The sequence below is a fragment of the Oncorhynchus mykiss genome, chromosome 7 (assembly GCF_013265735.2).
Source record: "Oncorhynchus mykiss isolate Arlee chromosome 7, USDA_OmykA_1.1, whole genome shotgun sequence".
Lineage (NCBI taxonomy): Eukaryota > Metazoa > Chordata > Actinopteri > Salmoniformes > Salmonidae > Oncorhynchus > Oncorhynchus mykiss.
In genome coordinates this window covers 82114858-82133585 of record NC_048571.1, presented here as the reverse complement: position 1 = coordinate 82133585, position 18728 = coordinate 82114858, and the positions used below count along the sequence as shown (strand labels likewise).

At 43.2% G+C, this 18728-nt stretch overlaps 1 protein-coding gene across 2 annotated transcripts; it reads left to right on the top strand.

The window, feature by feature from the left end:
* Positions 1-1371: 1371 nt before the first annotated feature.
* sec13 (SEC13 homolog, nuclear pore and COPII coat complex component) lies at positions 1372-12248 on the top strand. Of its 2 annotated transcripts, none has more exons than XM_021610740.2 (9): positions 1372-1608; positions 1983-2027; positions 2291-2406; positions 2630-2781; positions 3100-3233; positions 3458-3591; positions 6244-6364; positions 10949-11095; positions 11691-12248. In XM_021610740.2, the coding sequence occupies exons 1-9, from the start codon at positions 1606-1608 to the stop codon at positions 11799-11801; spliced, it is 963 nt and encodes a 320-aa protein (XP_021466415.2). In that variant the 5' UTR covers positions 1372-1605; the 3' UTR covers positions 11802-12248. The 2 variants fall into 2 exon arrangements, with proteins under 2 accessions (XP_021466415.2, XP_036840115.1); XM_036984220.1 differs by having other exon boundaries at positions 11618-12248.
* The last annotated feature ends 6480 nt before the right edge of the window (positions 12249-18728 follow it).

The window sequence follows — 18728 nt, the reverse complement described above, 5'->3', positions numbered from 1 at the left end:
TATTATTCTATTACATTCTATTATTCTATTATTCTATTACATTCTATTATTCTATTATTCTATTACATTCTATTATTCTATTATTCTATTATTCTATTACATTCTATTATTCTATTATTCTATTACATTCTATTATTCTATTATTCTATTATTCTATTACATTCTATTATTCTATTATTCTATTACATTCTATTATTCTATTATTCTATTATTCTATTACATTCTATTATTCTATTATTCTATTATTCTATTACATTCTATTATTCTATTATGCTATTACATTCTATTATTCTATTATTCTATTATTATATTACATTCTATTATTCTATTATTCTATTACATTCTATTATTCTATTATTCTATTATTATATTACATTCTATTATTCTATTATTCTATTACATTCTATTATTCTATTATTCTATTATGCTATTACATTCTATTATTCTATTATTCTATTATTATATTACATTATATTATTCTATTATTCTATTATGCTATTACATTCTATTATTCTATTATTCTATTATTATATTACATTATATTATTCTATTATTCTATTATGCTATTACATTCTATTATTCTATTATTCTATTATTATATTACATTATATTATTCTATTATTCTATTACATTCTATTATTCTATTATTCTATTACATTCTATTATTCTATTATTCTATTATTCTATTGCATTCTATTATTTTATTACCATAATAGGTGAGAAAGGTTCTGGACTACTTTTAAAGCCACTGATAAATTATCATAAAAGTAGGCAAACATACTTAGTGACCGACAAAGAAATAAATGACAGTCATTGTTGATACATTATTACTGTGTCATTCCACACTCAAACTTGCATTGCAAAGCAGTCTGCTTTCTTACCGAAAATCTTTGTCAGTGATGTCATTTTCTCCAATTGATTGGAGATGTTTTATGAGATATTCGACACCTTGACTACCGGTTACAGTCAATTTAAATATGATAAAAGTTATGGATAAAAGCTCTGAAATAGTGGAGCAGAAGTTTCAGTCGGAGAACATGGCAATATCTTTTAAACTAGGCAATTCAGTTCAGAAGAAATCCGTATTTACAATGACAGACTATCCCAGTCAAACCTGGACCAACTGTGTGCCGTCCTATAGGACTCCCAATCACAGCCAGATGTGATGCAGCCTGGATTTGAACCAGGTACTGCAATGACGACTCTTGCACTGAAATGCAGTGTCACTGTGCCACCCGGGAGCCCCTAGTTGGAATATAATTTAGGCCAATAATAAACTTGGAAACAAGACACTTGCACGGTGCTTTATAAATAGGCACCATTGTGTTATGAGTAAAATGTATTTGTCGTTTCTACTGCCACCAGGTGGAACTAATGCTCACCACATAGGAAATTATCTTTCACGGAACTATTTGTAAGCGAAATGCTTGTTTCAACCGGAACGTTGGTGCACGCACACGGAAGTTGTTTTTTTCAGTGGTTGTGAAGTTGTTGCCACGTCGTTCTTGATACATCGTAAAACCGAAATATATTGATAACAGGGTTACACGTCTGGCAGTGCAATTTCTCTGTTTAGGTACAAAGTCATTACGATAATCTTCAATCATGGTAAGTAACATCATTTCTGGTATTTCTGACTGCAGTTGTTAGCCGGTTAGCAAGGTAACTGTTAACGTTAGATAGCTAACGTGTCAAGTTGCTAAGCTGAATAAGTGTATTTTTATTAGGTTGTAGTTACTTATTGTTTACTACTAAATAGACTATTAAAGAGTAATGTATGTTACAAGATCGTGTAATGCTGTTTTATGCATTAACGGCATCTCTGCGATTAGTTCAAGCTTCTATCTAGCCAGTTAAGTAGCTAGCTAACGTTAGCTAGTTTGTGTAACTAGCAAAGTTAGATTTAGCTAACTAACGCAACGTTAGCTTTTTAGACTGGCGTTCTATCAAATCTCTAACTTCTTGTGTTTCATGAATTATAGGTTTCCGTCATCAACACGGTGGACACCTCCCACGAGGACATGATCGTAAGTAGTTTTCTTGTGACAGCTACTAGCTAACGTTAGCTAGCTACTGTCATTTATCTAGCTGATTTGAGTTTGAATGGATTGTTAATTCAATGTCCCGTAAATTCAACCAGCTGTAGCAAATTACTATATATCAACTGAATGTACTTTATTTATCCCCGATTTAATCGAATTTTAGTTGCTATCTAACTCACTCTATTTTGACTAATCTAACGTAATAATTGCAACCTTTGACCTCTTATGACATGCTCTTGTGTTTTAAGCATGATGCCCAGATGGATTATTATGGCACCAGACTGGCCACCTGCTCTTCTGACAGGTCTGTCAAGATCTTCGATGTTAAAAACGGAGGACAAATCCTAGTGGCAGATCTGAGAGGGTAAGATGTGACTGCTTGATTAAAGCTTTAAAGGTTGACTCATCGAAAGGAAGTTGCCATGAGCAGCACCACAGATATTGCAATGATCGACATGCAACACTTATTTTCCAGCCCACACAGATTGAACTGCCATGTCCCTGTTTCATCTCCCCTCTCCATTACCTGTGAAGTGCTGTATCCAGACACTCTTTTTACTGTCTGCCTCGATCTCCTCTCTCTGCAGCCATGAGGGTCCTGTGTGGCAGGTGGCCTGGGCTCACCCCATGTACGGCAACATCCTGGCCTCCTGTTCCTATGACAGGAAGGTGATCATATGGAAGGAAGAGAACGGAACCTGGGATAAGATGTACGAGTACACTGGACATGACTCTTCAGGTAAATCACTCACAAATTCAATTCATATTTTACGTCATTTCGCAGATGTTCTTATCCAGAGCGACATACTGTACAGTGAGTTCATACAGTTTGGTATATATGGTTTGAATATTTTCAATGATCTTATTGAAAATGTTCAAATGGAGTTCTTTAAACCTGGTGCTTGGGACCCACTGGGTATGCAACGTGTTTAGTTTCACTTTCGATCAAAGCCCTATTCAGAACCGGGGATGAATAACACTGCAATTAAGCATTGTCAAAAGCTCTGTGTTTTTAGTGTATATTAATGAGTACTTCCTGGCTTCCTTGTGGCTTCAGTGAATTCAGTGTGCTGGGGTCCCTATGACTTTGGTCTGATCCTGGCCTGTGGCAGCTCGGATGGAGCCATCTCATTGGTCACCTGTTCTGGGGATCAACAGTGGGACATTAAGAAGATCAGCAATGCACACACAGTGAGTAATGAACTACTGTTTTCACTTTAATTTGTAAACCGACATTAAGTATTTTCTCTAAGGGCTGGGTTAATATGAGTAAACCTAAAGAGTAACATTAAATCAATGTCTGTTGTGACAGTCCTTCTGTGGTAAGTTGTCATAGTCCTAATTGAGTATATATGAATTCATGTCCTTGGTCTGTACATGTGACTGTTTTGAAACCTTCCCCTCTGTCCTGTTAGATTGGCTGTAACGCAGTGAGCTGGGCTCCATCTGTGGTGCCAGGTAGTCTGATAGACCAGCCCTCGGGTCAGAAACCCAACTTCATCAAGAGGTTTGTCTCAGGAGGCTGCGACAACCTGGTCAAACTCTGGAAGTAAGTAGCAAACGTTTGGAGGGTGTCTTATCTTCTGCATGGCCACTCTGCCATTAAGCTCAGAATGGTGAATTGCTGTAGAGACTTCTCTCTTCTGGCAGGTCATTGGGTTCTTGGTCATGTCCTTATTGACTGATTGCTCAGTTTGGTTGGACAGCCAGCTCTAGGCACAGTCTGGGTAGTTCTGTATTTTTCCCAATGATGGAGACCACTGCTCTTGGACACTTTCTACACACACAGATTGTTTCATACCCTTCCCCAGATATGTTTTTACCCTTCCCCAGATATATGCCTCATCACAATTCTGTCTCTGAGATCTATTGACAGTTCCTTGGACTTCAGGGTATAGGTTCTGCTCTGACATGCCCTGTCAACTGTGGGACTTTATATAGACAGGTGTGTTTACTTTTTAAATCGTGTCCAAACAACTGAATTGGCCACAGGTGGACTCCAATCAAGTTGTAATGACAGCTCAAGGATGATCAAAGGAAACAGGATGCACCTGAGCTCAACTTGAAATGTCATAGCAAATGGGTATGAATACTTGGTTACAGACAAAAGTTTGGACACCTACTCATTCAAGGGTTTTTCTATATTTCTTTTTTTTTACTCCTTTCTAACATGTAGAATAATAGTGAAGACCTCACAACTATGAAATAACACACATGGAATCATGTAGTAATCAAAAAAAGTTATAAATCGGAATGTATTTTAGATTCTTCAAAGTAGCCATCATTTGCCTTGATGCCAGCTTTGCACTCTCTTGGCATTCTCTTAACCAGCTTCACCTGGAATGCTTTTCCAGCAGTCTTGAAGGAGTTCCCACGTATGCTGAGCACTTGTTGGCTGCTTGTCCTTCACTCTGTAGTCCAACTCATCCCAAACCATCTCAATCGGGTGATTGTGGAGGCCAGGTCATCTGATGCAGCACTCCATCACTCTCCTTGGTAAAATAGCCCATACACAGCCTGGAGGTGTGTTGGGTCATTGTCCTGTTGAAAAACAAATGATCGTCCCACTAAGCACAAACCAGATGGGATGGCGTATCATTACAGAATGCTGTGGTAGCCATGCTGGTTAAGTGTGCCTTGAATTCTAAATAAATCAGTGTCACCAGCAAAGCACCATCACACCACCTCCTACATGCTTAATGGTTCGAACCACACATGCAGAGATCATCTGCTCACCTTCTCTGCGTCTCACAAAGACAGCGGTTGGAACCAAAAATCTCAAATTTGGACTCATCAGACCAAAGGGCAGATGTCCAACGGTCTAATGTCCCTTACTCGTGTTTCTTGGTTCAAGCAAGTCTCCTCTTATTGTCGGTGTCCTTTAGTAGTGGTTTATTTGCAGCAATTCGACCATGAAGGCCTGATTCACACTGATTCTCCTCTGAACATTTGATGTTGAGATGTGTCTGTTACTTGAACTCTGTGAAGCATTTATTTTGGCTGCAATCTCTGAGGCTGGTAACTCTAATGAACTTATCCTCTGCAGCAGAGGTAACTCTGGTTCTTCCTTTCCTCTGGCGGTCCTCACGAGAGCCAGTTTCGTCATAGTGCTTGGTGGTTTTTGCGACTGGCTTGAAGAAACTTTCAACGTTCTTAATTTTCTGTATTGACTGACCTGCATGTCTTAGAGTAATGATGGACTGTCATTTCTCTTTGCTTATTTGAGCTGTTCATGCCAGAATAATGACATGGTATTTATCAAATACTATGCTATCTTCTGTATTTTTAATTTTTTTATTTAACTAGGAAAGTCAGTTAAGAACAAATTCTTATTTACAATGACGGCCTACCCCGGCCAAACCTGGACGACGCTGGGCCAATTGTGCTCCACCCTATGGGACTCCCAATCACGGTCGGATGTGTTACAGCATGGATTCGGACCAGGGACTGTAGTGACACCTCTTGCACTGAGATGCAGTGCCTTAGACCGCTGTGCCACTTGGGAGCCCTACCTTCTATACCTCCCTACCTTGTCATAACACAACAGATTGACTCAAACGCAGTAAGAAGGAAAGAAAGTAAGCATATTCAGTGCATGTGACAATTTGATTTGAAAAAAATTCCACACCTGTTAATAGAAATGCATTCCAAGTGACTATCTCATGAAGCTGGTTGAGAGAATGCCAAGTGTGCAAAGCTATCATCAAGGCAAAGGGTGGCTACTTTGAAGAATCTCAAATATAAAATATATTTTGATTTAACACTTTTTGGGTACTACATGATTCCATGTGTTATTTCATAGTTTTGATGTCTTCACTATTCTATAATGAGAAATCCTTGAATGAGTAGGTCAAGCTTTTGACTGGTACTCTATGTAAATTAGATATTTCTATATTTCATTTTAAATAAATGTGCAAACATTTCTAAGAACATGTTTTCACTTTGTTATTATGTGTGTAGATGGGTGAGAGAAAAAATCAACAAGTCAAGGGGTACAGTGACGTATAGTTCCATGAAATCACTCCAAATATTTACCATTTACTTACTTACAGTAACATCTTTTCTCTTTGTAATAACAACTTGATATAGTTATAACTGTGTGAACAACTTTTATGTAAGGTGTTACCAAATAGGTTCCTATGGCAAGTGAGGAGTTTGAATAAAATGGCTTCCAGACAGGTTTGTACGTCTTCTTTCTTAGAGAGGAGGATGGCCAATGGAAGGAGGACCAGAAGCTGGAGGCTCACAGTGATTGGGTCAGAGATGTAGGCTGGGCTCCCTCCATAGGACTACCCACCAGCACCATCGCCAGCTGCTCTCAGGTAACCTACCGTTAGAGGAAAAAAAACATTGAATGGCTTTTACAGATGTAGGATCTTTTATTTGCTTACCCTGTTGCAGGTTAACTTTCCTGGAATAAATGTGTAGTGTATTTGAGGTTTAAAATGTTTTTTTTTGATGTTTGTAATTTCCACTTTTACATTTCAGACTTCATTTTCCCTTTCTTAAAAATGTATCTTCCCCTACAAATAGGTCTTGTGAATTTTAATCAACATAGTAATTCACATTTCCTGTTGCTGCAGGATTTTTTTTTTTCTACTTTAGCAAACTGTCTCAAATTAAGATCTTTTATTTGGATCCCAATTAGTTGTTGAACAAGCAGAAGTGTGGTCGTTCCACAAAAATGTTAAGTATAAATTATGCAACCATATTGAATAAAAAAAAAATGAAGTGCACTTTAATATAGACCACACAGAATTCAATAAATTCATTTTATTCATGTATGAATGAAGGCTTTTTAAAATGCTAAAATTCAGCATTTTGACATTTCCCTCCTTCAACCCTGTGTCACTTCCAGGAAGATTTGAACACACTTTTATCTAAAAATGTCTCCCAAGTTTCACCATCGTTGTAAAGGCCTAGTTATTTTTCTGCTTTGAATCGTTTCTGAAGATCACTATTTATATGAATGTGATTAGCAAATGCCTTTGTTTGTCCCTCGTTTTAATGTCAAACTTATCTTCTTATGGTGTCGTAGGACAGTAGCGTCCGGTCAAAAATTGCAACAGCCGGTGAAATTCAACAACCGGTGAAATTGCAAAGCGCGAAATTCAAACTACAGTATTATAAATAATAAACTTTCATAAAGTCACAAATGTAATACATCAAAATAAAGCTTAACTTCTTGTTAATCCAGCCGCTGTGTTAGATTTCAAAAAGGCTTTACGGCGAAAGCACACCATGCGATTTATCTGAGAACAGCGCCCCGCATACTAACACATGAAAAACATATTTCAACCAGGCAGGTGTGACACGAAAGTCAGAAATACCTCTATAAAAAATGCCTTACCTTTGATCATCTTCTGTTGGCACTCCAAAAGGTCCCAGTTACATCACAAATGGTCCTTTTGTTCGATAATGTCCTTTTTTATATCCATAAAAACTAAGTTTAGCTGGCGCGCTTCAGTCAGTAATCCACTCAGTTTCCCTCCATCAAAATACATACAAAATTAATCCCAAACGTTACTAATAAACTTTTCCAAACAAGTCAAACAACATTTATAATCAAACCTTTAGGTACCCTGGGCCTCCCGGGTGGTGCAGTGGTTAAGGGTGCTGTACTGCAGCGCCAGCTGTGCCACCAGAGACCCTGGCTTCGCGCCCAGGCTCAGTCTCCCGGCCGCGACCGGGAGGTCCGTCGTCCGGGTTATGGAGGGCTTGGCCGGTAGGGATATCCTTGTCTCATCGCTCACCAGCGTAGTGCACGCTAACCAAGGTTGCACGGGTGCACGGTGTTTCCTCCGACACATTGGTGCGGCTGGCTTCCGGGTTGGATGCGCGCTGTGTTAAGAAGCAGTGCGGCTTGGTTGGGTTGTGTATCGGAGGACGCATGACTTTCAACCTTCGTCTCTCCCGAGCCCGTACGGGAGTTGTAGCGATGAGACAAAATAGTAGCTACTAAACAATTGGATACCATGAAATTGGGGAGAAAAAGGGGTAAAAATTCAACAAAAAAACCATAGGTACCCTAAACAATAAAATTTAAGGCGGAAAATCATTATTGTCTTTACCTGAGAAAAATACCAAAGAACGCGCTCTCTACCACGTGCTTGGAAACACTACAGCCAAAATGGGAGCCACTTAGAAAAACTACAATTTCTGGCTCATTTTTCCAAAAACCAGCCTAAAACTATTTTTTTATAGATGGAAGCCCTAGGAACTGCTATCTGGTATGACTTGGCCTTATAATAAAAGTGATAGCCAATGATTTTTTGGGGGGTGGGGGGGGGGGGGGGGGGTTGTCCTCTGGGTTTTGCCTGCCATAGCAGTTCTGTTATACACATAGACATAATGTTAACCGTTTTATAAACTTTAAAGTGTTTTCTATCCAAATCTACAATTGTTATGCATATCCTAGCTTCTGGGCCTGAGTATCAGGCAGTTTACTATGTGCACGCTTTTCATCATGATGTCAAAATACTGTCCCCTACCCAAGTGTGGTTAAACAATTAACCCCTTTCAAATAATGGGCCATTCCACCAGATGAAATGATTCACAGCGTTGTTTGGGTCCTCTGAACAGCATGGTGCTCTAATTTTATAATTGTTTCATCATCTTTGACTGTGGTAAAGCTCAACATGTCAACCCTGTTCGCTCAGTTAATGTTAGGAAACCTTAAATTTGATTTAACTTTCATTTTGTGTGGAACATATGTGTAATTCCTAATTTCATGAACACCGTGTGGTGAAGAGCATGGGACCACATGAGGAGTAATGGCTGATCTTCACAGATGAAGTTAGTTAGTTGGGCCTCTAACAGGGTTGAGGTTTTAGGTTTGATATGACGTTTATTTGTACAAGGATACTTTATCAATGAGAAAATATTAGATTCATCTCAAACATGCTTTTATTTAAGTTGGTAGACAGTTGCACTGCATTCAGAAAGTATTCCGACCCCTTGACTTTTCCCCCGTTTTGTTAAGTTACAGCCTTATTCTAAAATTGATTCTCATCAATCCACATCCCCATAATGACAAAGCGAAAACAGGTTTTTAGATTTTTTTTTTCAAATGTATTCAAGATAAAAGCAGAAATACCATATTTACATAATTATTCAGACCCATTTCTATGAGACTTGAAATTGAGCTCAGGTGCATCCTGTTTCCATTGATGATCCTTGATGTTTCTACAACTTGATTGGAGTCCACCTGTGTTACATTCTATTGATTGGACTTGATTTGGAAAGGCACACACCTGTCTTTATAAGATCCCACAGTAGACTGTGCATGTCAGAGAAAAAACTAAGGTGAGGTCGAAGGAATTGTCCATAGAGCTCCGAGACAGGATTGTGTGTCGGCACAGATTTCGGGAAGGGTACCAAAACATTTCTGCAGCATTGAAGGTCCCCAAGAACACAGTGGCCTCCATCATTCTTCAATGGAAGAAGTTTGGAACTAACGAATCTTCCTAGAGCTGGCCGCCCAGCCAAAATGCTGAGCAATCGGGGCAGAAGGGCCTTGGTCGTGGAGGTGACCAAGAACCCGATGGTCACTGACAGAGCTCGAGAGTTCCTCTATGGAGATGGGAGGACCTTCCAGAAGGACAACCATTGTTTCTCAACCATGTGAAACAAGATTCTCTGGTCTGATGAAACCCAAGATTGAACTCTTTGGCCTGAATGCAAAGCATCACGTTTGGCAGAAACCCGGCACCATCCCTACGGTGAAGAATGGTGGTGGCAGCTATGTGGATGTTTTTCAGCTGCAGGGACTGGGAGACTAGTCGGGGTTGAGGGAAAGATGAATGGAGCAAAGTACAGAGAGATCCTTGATGAAAATCTGCTCCAGAGCACTCAGGATCTCAGACTTGGGCGAAGGTTCACCTTCCAATTCGACAACGACCCTAAGCACACAGCTAAGACAACGCAGGAGTGGTTTCGGGGACAAGTCTCGCAATGTCCTTGAGTGGCCCAGCCAGAGCCCGGACTTGAACCTGATCGAACATCTCTGGAGAGACCTGAAAATAGCTGCGCAGCGATGCTCCCCATCCAACCTGACAGAGCTTGAGAAGATTGTGAGAAACTCCCCAAATACAGGTGTGCCAAGCTTGTAGCATCATAACCAAGAACACTTGAGGGTCTAATCTAATGATATTGCTGCCAAAGGGGCTTCAACAAAGTACTGAGTAACGGGTCTGAATACTTATGTATATGTGATATTCGTTTATTTTATAAAAAATGTAAACCTGTTTTTGCTTTGTCATGATGGGGGTATTATTGTGTGTAGATTGAGGGGGAAAAATGTTTTAGAATAAGGCTGTAATGTAACAATGTGGAAAGTCAAGGGGTCTGAATACTTTCCGAATGCATTGTACATAAGTGTCTGTAACGGGGGCGATAGACAGTGTGGTACAATGCAGATAAAATGCTCTTAGTTCATAGGATTTTAATGCCTGAGATGGGAAAATGTGTTTTTCCGTAGGCTAAACATATCCTCCAGGCAATTGAATGTTGAAAGAAGAGAGAGTTGAACGTTAATTTCTTAAAGGTTTGCCTGTCCAAAAGGCACCTATTGGTGGAATGAACCAGCTATTGTTCCTGGGGTCCACAGGATCCTACATTGTTTGTGATTTTGGCTCATTTCATATAACCAACAAACTGCTCACGGTCAATTCCATTTTGATTGTTGGAATTCAAATAATTCTAAAAGTGTCAGTTTATTTAACAATTGGGATGTTTTCATTCTCATTGAAAGTAAAAGGCACTCGTGAATTGAAATTGGACTGTTATCATCTTTTTAAAGTGTGTTGGCACAGTTTGTCATTTTCTGGTCTGCCAGTGAGTATTTATGACCTTTACCTCAGAACAAAAACACCTAACACGAAATCTCTCTTGCTGTCTGCGTGCAGGACGGCAGGGTCTTCATCTGGACGTGTGACGACCTTTCAGGCAACACGTGGACGGCTAAACTCCTCCACAAGTTCAACGACGTGGTGTGGCATGTCAGCTGGTCCGTCACTGGAAACATCCTGGCCGTGTCCGGGGGGGATAACAAGGTCAGTACACACACACACACACGCACACACATACACATACATACACATTACACGCACACACACGGTCAGTACACACATACACATGCATACACATTACACGCACACACACACACATACACGCACACACACATACACGCATACACATTACACGCACACACACGGTCAGTACACACATACACGCGCACACACATACATACATACATACATACATACATACACGCGCACACACACACACGCACACACAAGGTCAGTACACACATTCATACACGCACACACGCGGTCAGTGGTGACTCTTTTACTAGGCAGCTGAATAAACTTGATCCTCAGCAACGTATCATTTATACCACTTAGCAGATACTTTATGCAAAGCGTCTGAAAGTACAGCGAGTTTATACATCAGTTCCGTCACAAAGGATCCCCTTGGTTCCCTGTCCTTCTTGTCCAGGTGACGGACGTTGTGGAAGGAGTTGGAAAGACTGCCAGTGTTGTTTTCTGATGTATATTGTTGTCGGCTGTCTCCAGGTGACGTTGTGGAAGGAGTTGGAAAGACTGCCAGTGTTGTTTTCTGATGTATATTGTTGTCGGCTGTCTCCAGGTGACGTTGTGGAAGGAGTCGGCAGACGGCCAGTGGGCCTGTATCAGCGACGTCAACAAAGGCCAGGGAGCCGTATCGTCCATCGCAGACGGAGCGACGAACGAGCAGTGATCCAGGCACAGAAGGACATTCCACTCCTCCTCCTACCCCCACAGAGAATGAATGGGCTACTACTCCAGAGACACTTCTACCATCTATCCTAGTCCCAGATCTGGGCTAACTACCACCTGTTAAACTCCATAGTGGCCCCTCTCTCTCTTTCTCTAACAGACTTTAAGACCATATTTCATGATGAAATTTCTCTAAAGACCGATTGAGGTTTCATCGTTCAGTTTACGATGATCCAGATTTAAATGGTTACCATTGAGGGAAACTACCTTAATTAAAACCTTAATTAAAACCTTAATTAAAACCTGCTCAAAACATCCATAGATTACAAAACAATGTTCTGTCAAATTTGAAACTGTTTTTGTGAAAGATTTTCTTCCAATTGATTGTTAGAAACAAGAATGTTATGTTTTCATATTTCAAATAATTAAAAAGAACTTCAAGGAAAAATTGTTTCCCCAAAAGCTCAGCTATTTCTTCTATGATCGATCGATCGGTCAGGGAGGGGCAACTCCAGTCCTCGGGATCAGTCAGGGAGGGGCAACTCCAGTCCTCGGGATCAGTCAGGGAGGGGCAACTCCAGTCCTCGGGATCGGTCAGGGAGGGGCAACTCCAGTCCTCGGGATCGGTCAGGGAGGGGTAACTCCAGTCCTCGGGATCGGTCAAGGAGGGGCAACTCCAGTCCTCGGGATCGGTCAAGGAGGGGCAACTCCAGTCCTCGGGATCGGTCAGGGAGGGGCAACTCCAGTCCTCGGGATCGGTCAGGGAGGGGCAACTCCAGTCCTCGGGATCGGTCAGGGAGGGGCAACTCCAGTCCTCGGGATCGGTCAGGGAGGGGCAACTCCAGTCCTCGGGATCGGTCAGGGAGGGGCAACTCCAGTCCTCGGGATCGGTCAGGGAGGGGCAACTCCAGTCCTCGGGATCGGTCAGGGAGGGGCAACTCCAGGCCTCGGGATCGGTCAGGGAGGGGCAACTCCAGGCCTCGGGATCGGTCAGGGAGGGGCAACTCCAGTCCTCGGGATCGGTCAGGGAGGGGCAACTCCAGTCCTCGGGATCGGTCAGGGAGGGGCAACTCCAGTCCTCGGGATCAGTCAGGGAGGGGCAACTCCAGTCCTCGGGATCGGTCAGGGAGGGGCAACTCCAGTCCTCGGGATCGGTCAGGGAGGGGCAACTCCAGTCCTCGGGATCGGTCAGGGAGGGGCAACTCCAGTCCTCGGGATCGGTCAGGGAGGGGCAACTCCAGTCCTCGGGATCAGTCAGGGAGGGGCAACTCCAGTCCTCGGGATCGGTCAGGGAGGGGCAACTCCAGTCCTCGGGATCGGTCAGGGAGGGGCAACTCCAGTCCTCGGGATCGGTCAGGGAGGGGCAACTCCAGTCCTCGGGATCGGTCAGGGAGGGGCAACTCCAGTCCTCGGGATCGGTCAGGGAGGGGCAACTCCAGTCCTCGGGATCGGTCAGGGAGGGGCAACTCCAGTCCTCGGGATCGGTCAGGGAGGGGCAACTCCAGTCCTCGGGATCGGTCAGGGAGGGGCAACTCCAGTCCTCGGGATCGGTCAGGGAGGGGCAACTCCAGTCCTCGGGATCGGTCAGGGAGGGGCAACTCCAGTCCTCGGGATCGGTCAGGGAGGGGCAACTCCAGTCCTCGGGATCGGTCAGGGAGGGGCAACTCCAGTCCTCGGGATCGGTCAGGGAGGGGCAACTCCAGTCCTCGGGATCGGTCAGGGAGGGGCAACTCCAGTCCTCGGGATCGGTCAGGGAGGGGCAACTCCAGTCCTCGGGATCGGTCAGGGAGGGGCAACTCCAGGCCTCGGGATCGGTCAGGGAGGGGCAACTCCAGTCCTCGGGATCGGTCAGGGAGGGGCAACTCCAGTCCTCGGGATCGGTCAGGGAGGGGCAACTCCAGTCCTCGGGATCGGTCAGGGAGGGGCAACTCCAGTCCTCGGGATCGGTCAGGGAGGGGCAACTCCAGTCCTCGGGATCGGTCAGGTAGGGGCAACTCCAGTCCTCGGGATCGGTCAGGGAGGGGCAACTCCAGTCCTCGGGATCGGTCAGGGAGGGGCAACTCCAGTCCTCGGGATCGGTCAGGGAGGGGCAACTCCAGTCCTCGGGATCGGTCAGGGAGGGGCAACTCCAGTCCTCGGGATCGGTCAGGGAGGGGCAACTCCAGTCCTCGGGATCGGTCAGGGAGGGGCAACTCCAGTCCTCGGGATCGGTCAGGGAGGGGCAACCCCAGTCCTCAGGTGTCTGTTTGGTGATGCTGCTGACAGACCTGACGCTAATAATCAACAAATCATGGTCTCCAGTTTAGAATATCATTAGTTTAATCAGGTGTGTTAGCTTGGGCTGGGGAAACCGTGACGCCAATCAGGCCCGAGGACAGGAGTTGTCCATCCAGCCCTGCATCATATGGTCAGTCAAGGCCAGCAACATCGACCTGTGGGAAAACCTCAAGGTAAACCTGAAGAGAGGGAGAAGGAAACACCTGGAGGCTGCGCTCCAAGCAGCAGAAGCAGACACTGGCATGGGGTGTGATGAGAAGGAAACACCTGGTGGCTGCGCTCCAAGCAGCAGAAGCAGACACTGGCATGAGGTGTGATGAGAAGGAAACACCTGGTGGCTGCGCTCCAAGCAGCAGAAGCAGACACTGGCATGAGGTGTGATGAGAATGAAACACCTGGTGGCTGCGCTCCAAGCAGCAGAAGCAGACACGGGCATGGGGTGTGATGAGAATGAAGAAACAGTACAGAGTGCCAGGGAGGGAACTTGTCTTATGTTCTCTGGGAAGTAGATATGACCGCATTTAAGAAAGACTATTGAAGGGTACCGAGTAGGCATGCAATGATTGGTTGATGACCAATAGCGCATGTGTGAGTGAGAGGTGTGTGGTGGTTGGCCAGGAGAATGGAATTATGATGTACTACCTACATAAAGACTTTATGACCAATTCATAACACATTCATAAGCATAACTCACTTTCATTCCTATTTGTGTTTGGGCTTCCCACACTGGTACTATGTGTTGGTTTAGAATATTGTTTCTTTAATGTGGGGCACTAGTACCCCTGAGGCCACCTGCAGATGGCCTATCCACAGGGGGTAGACTACTCTGCAAGAACATGATCATTTTGCTTTACTTTCCCCAGGACCTTTAGAGTGAGTCATGTCTCTGGTACACTAAATCAACTTCATCATCACCCGTATCGTCCTGTTCTCCGAGAGAAAAGTGATGGAAATGCTACTGAAGTCATATTTGAAGATGGGACACTGCTAAACAGGTTATCATAGCTATAGAGGCCTATACGTGTGTGTGTACGAGTGCGTGTCTCACTGTGTTTGTGTGTGTGGATTCTGCCTCTACGCACTGCTGATGCCAGTGAGATGTCAAACCGAATAGCCTACCGGCAGCGACTCTGTTCCGGAGTGTTCCCGTTCCGAGGCATGCAGGCAGCAGCGCGAATCATACACTTTGCCAAACACATTAGTGACCGAGAGAGCGTAACCTTTGAGTCATGCTCTCAGTCTCTCTGCTTCCCAAGCGGTGTGTGTTTGTGCAACGAGTAACGGACTACCTCTCCAAAATCTACCAACGTCCAACGGTCGAAAAATAAATAAATGAAAAAATCGTTTTCTAACACTTCCCGGGACTCACTCGCACTTGTTTTTTTTTCCATTGAAGTGCCGCAGAGGGAATGAATAGGACGCTTATTGCATCGCACGCTGCTGTCTATAGGCTAAACAGAAGAGAAGTACCAGTTTATGACCATTCTCCTCCGTCAACATCGTTTGTTTGCCTTACTACAACATCATCATCCTTTTCACAGACCGGAGTCATCTGTACCGACATGCCGGGTTGGAGAAGAAGCCTGACTTTATGTCTGCAGAGAATGCATGAAGAAGGTATGACAAAGGTTTTTTATTATCTAAAGAAAATAGTCTGTTTCACTTGAGGTGATGTTCAGTGTGTGAGTGTGACATTTCCTTGATCCTCTCATCCTAGATATTATACACAATATCTAAATGGAATCAGGGGCTGTGTAGTTTGATGTCGAACCTGGTTGACATAAAGCTGTACGTAAAGAGCCACTTCTCAGTTTCTTGACACAGAGCTAAGCGCTGCTTTAAGCACGTGTCATTGTGATTTTCTTCCGCGCTACAGTTGTGTTTGTCACAAGCAGGCCGATGCCTGGACCGTATTTTATTGATTAGGATTTTTATTGATTGTGACAGCTTCTGTAGCCTAGCCTTGGGTTCACAGATTGTGTAGTTCCGTTATCAGGTTTGTGTGGTGTGTGTGTCCAATCGACTTTGCAGAATAAATGACTCTTTTTAGGATGTGTAACTTGTCATTATCCACAACCTGGTCTCATAGACTAGATGTAACATACTAAACGTAAATCCGGGATACTCAAATTAGTATATGTTACGTTTGGTGTGGTTACATGAGACAGACTGTTACTTAAAGATAAAAACGAAAGGAGGGTTGGTTGGTGGTGAAGCTCTACCGACCCAATGTTTGTATGTTCGAATCTCATCATTGACAACTTTAGCATTTTAACTAATTAGCAACATTTCAACTACATACACATTTCCAATACCTTGCTACTACTTGACATGTTCACTAGCTAACCTTAAAACCCTTTAACGTAACTCCTAACCTAAGTGTTCGCCACCTAGCCACATAGCTAACGTTAGCCACAGCAAATTGTAATTCATAACATATTGTATGTTTTGAAAATTCATAACATATATTTACAATTTTTAGCAAGTTAGTAACATGTCATATCAAAATCTGAAAAATTGGGTGTGCAAAATTATTCAGCCCCCTTAAGTTAATACTTTGTAGTGCCACCTTTTGCTGCGATTACAGCTGTAAGTCGCTTGGGGTATGTCTCTATCAGTTTTGCACATCGAGAGACTGACATTTTTTCCCATTCCTCCTTGCAAAACAGCTCGAGCTCAGTGAGGTTGGATGGAGAGGATTTGTGAACAGCAGTTTTCAGTTCTTTCCACAGATTCTCAATTGGATTCAGATCTGGACTTTGACTTGGCCATTCTAACACCTGGATATGTTTATTTTTGAACCATTCCATTGTAGATTTTGCTTTATGTTTTGGATCATTGTCTTGTTGGAAGACAAATCTCCGTCCCAGTCTCAGGTCTTTTGCAGACTCCATCAGGTTTTCTTCCAGAATGGTCCTGTATTTGGCTCCATCCATCTTCCCATCAATTTTAACCATCTTCCCTGTCCCTGCTGAAGAAAAGCAGGCCCAAACCATGATGCTGCCACCACCGTGTTTGACAGTGGGGATGGTGTGTTCAGTTGTTGCTTTTACGCCAAACATAACGTTTTGCATTGTTGCCAAAAAGTTCAATTTTGGTTTCATCTGACCAGAGCACCTTCTTCCACATGTTTGGTGTGTCTCCCAGGTGGCTTGTGGCAAACTTCAAACAACACTTTTTATGGATATCTTTAAGAAATGGCTTTCTTCTTGCCACTCTTCGATAAAAGCCAGATTTGTGCAATATACGACTGATTGTTGTCCTATGGACAGAGTCTCCCACCTCAGCTGTAGATCTCTGCAGTTCATCCAGAATGATCATGGGCCTCTTGGCTGCATCTCTGATCAGTCTTCTCCTTGTATGAGCTGAAAGTTTAGAGGGATGGCCAGGTCTTGGTAGATTTGCAGTGGTCTGATACTCCTTCCATTTCAATATTATCGCTTGCACAGTGCTCCTTGGGATGTTTAAAGCTTGGGAAATCTTTTTGTATCCAAATCCGGCTTTAAACTTCTTCACAACAGTATCTCGGACCTGCCTGGTGTGTTCCTTGTTCTTCATGATGCTCTCTGCGCTTTTAACGGACCTCTGAGACTATCACAGTGCAGGTGCATTTATACGGAGACTTGATTACACACAGGTGGATTGTATTTATCATCATTAGTCATTTAGGTCAACATTGGATCATTCAGAGATCCTCACTGAACTTCTGGAGAGAGTTTGCTGCACTGAAAGTAAAGGGGCTGAATAATTTTGCACGCCCAATTTTTCAGTTTTTGATTTGTTAAAAAAGTTTGAAATATCCAATAAATGTCGTTCCACTTCATGATTGTGTCCCACTTGTTGTTGATTCTTCACAAATATCTTTATGTTTGAAGCCTGAAATGTGGCAAAAGGTCGCAAAGTTCAAGGGTGCCGAATACTTTCGCAAGGCACTGTACATACAGAATAATACGAAATGCTCTGAGAACAGATTGTAATGCATGGTCCTAATTTTGGTCCACCACTTCATTTGAGATAAGTGTGTGAGGAACATCTGGTTAGAGTAGAGATTCAAGTGCCTAATCGTATGGATTGTTGGAGATATCCTTTAGCAACACTGTTGCGTGTATGTGCCACATATTTGGATGCCTTTGGACTTTGCTACATTGGTGTCAGAGGTGGGATTTTGAGCATGAGAGCTTTCGCCAGCCTCTTTTGTCTCTGTATAAATATCATCATGGGAAGAATAAATGGAACCCAGCTAGTTCAAGTGAGGTAAGCCTGGTACCTATGTAACGGATGTGAAACGGCTAGCTAGTTAGCGGTGGTGCTGATGTAACGGATGTGAAACGGCTAGCTAGTTAGCGGTGGTGCTAATGTAACGGATGTGAAACGGCTAGCTAGTTAGCGGTGGTGCTGATGTAACGGATGTGAAACGGCTAGCTAGTTAGCGGTGGTGCTGATGTAACGGATGTGAAACGGCTAGCTAGTTAGCGGTGGTGCTGATGTAACGGATGTGAAACGGCTAGCTAATTAGCGGTGTTCGCGTACTGCCTGTGTGTCAAAGTAAATCAGAATGGTTGGTAAACATAATTAAATAAAGGTTAAATGCATTTTATTTTATTTGTTATATCAGTCATTGGTCAATGAGGTGCTGTTGAGATTGAGTGGT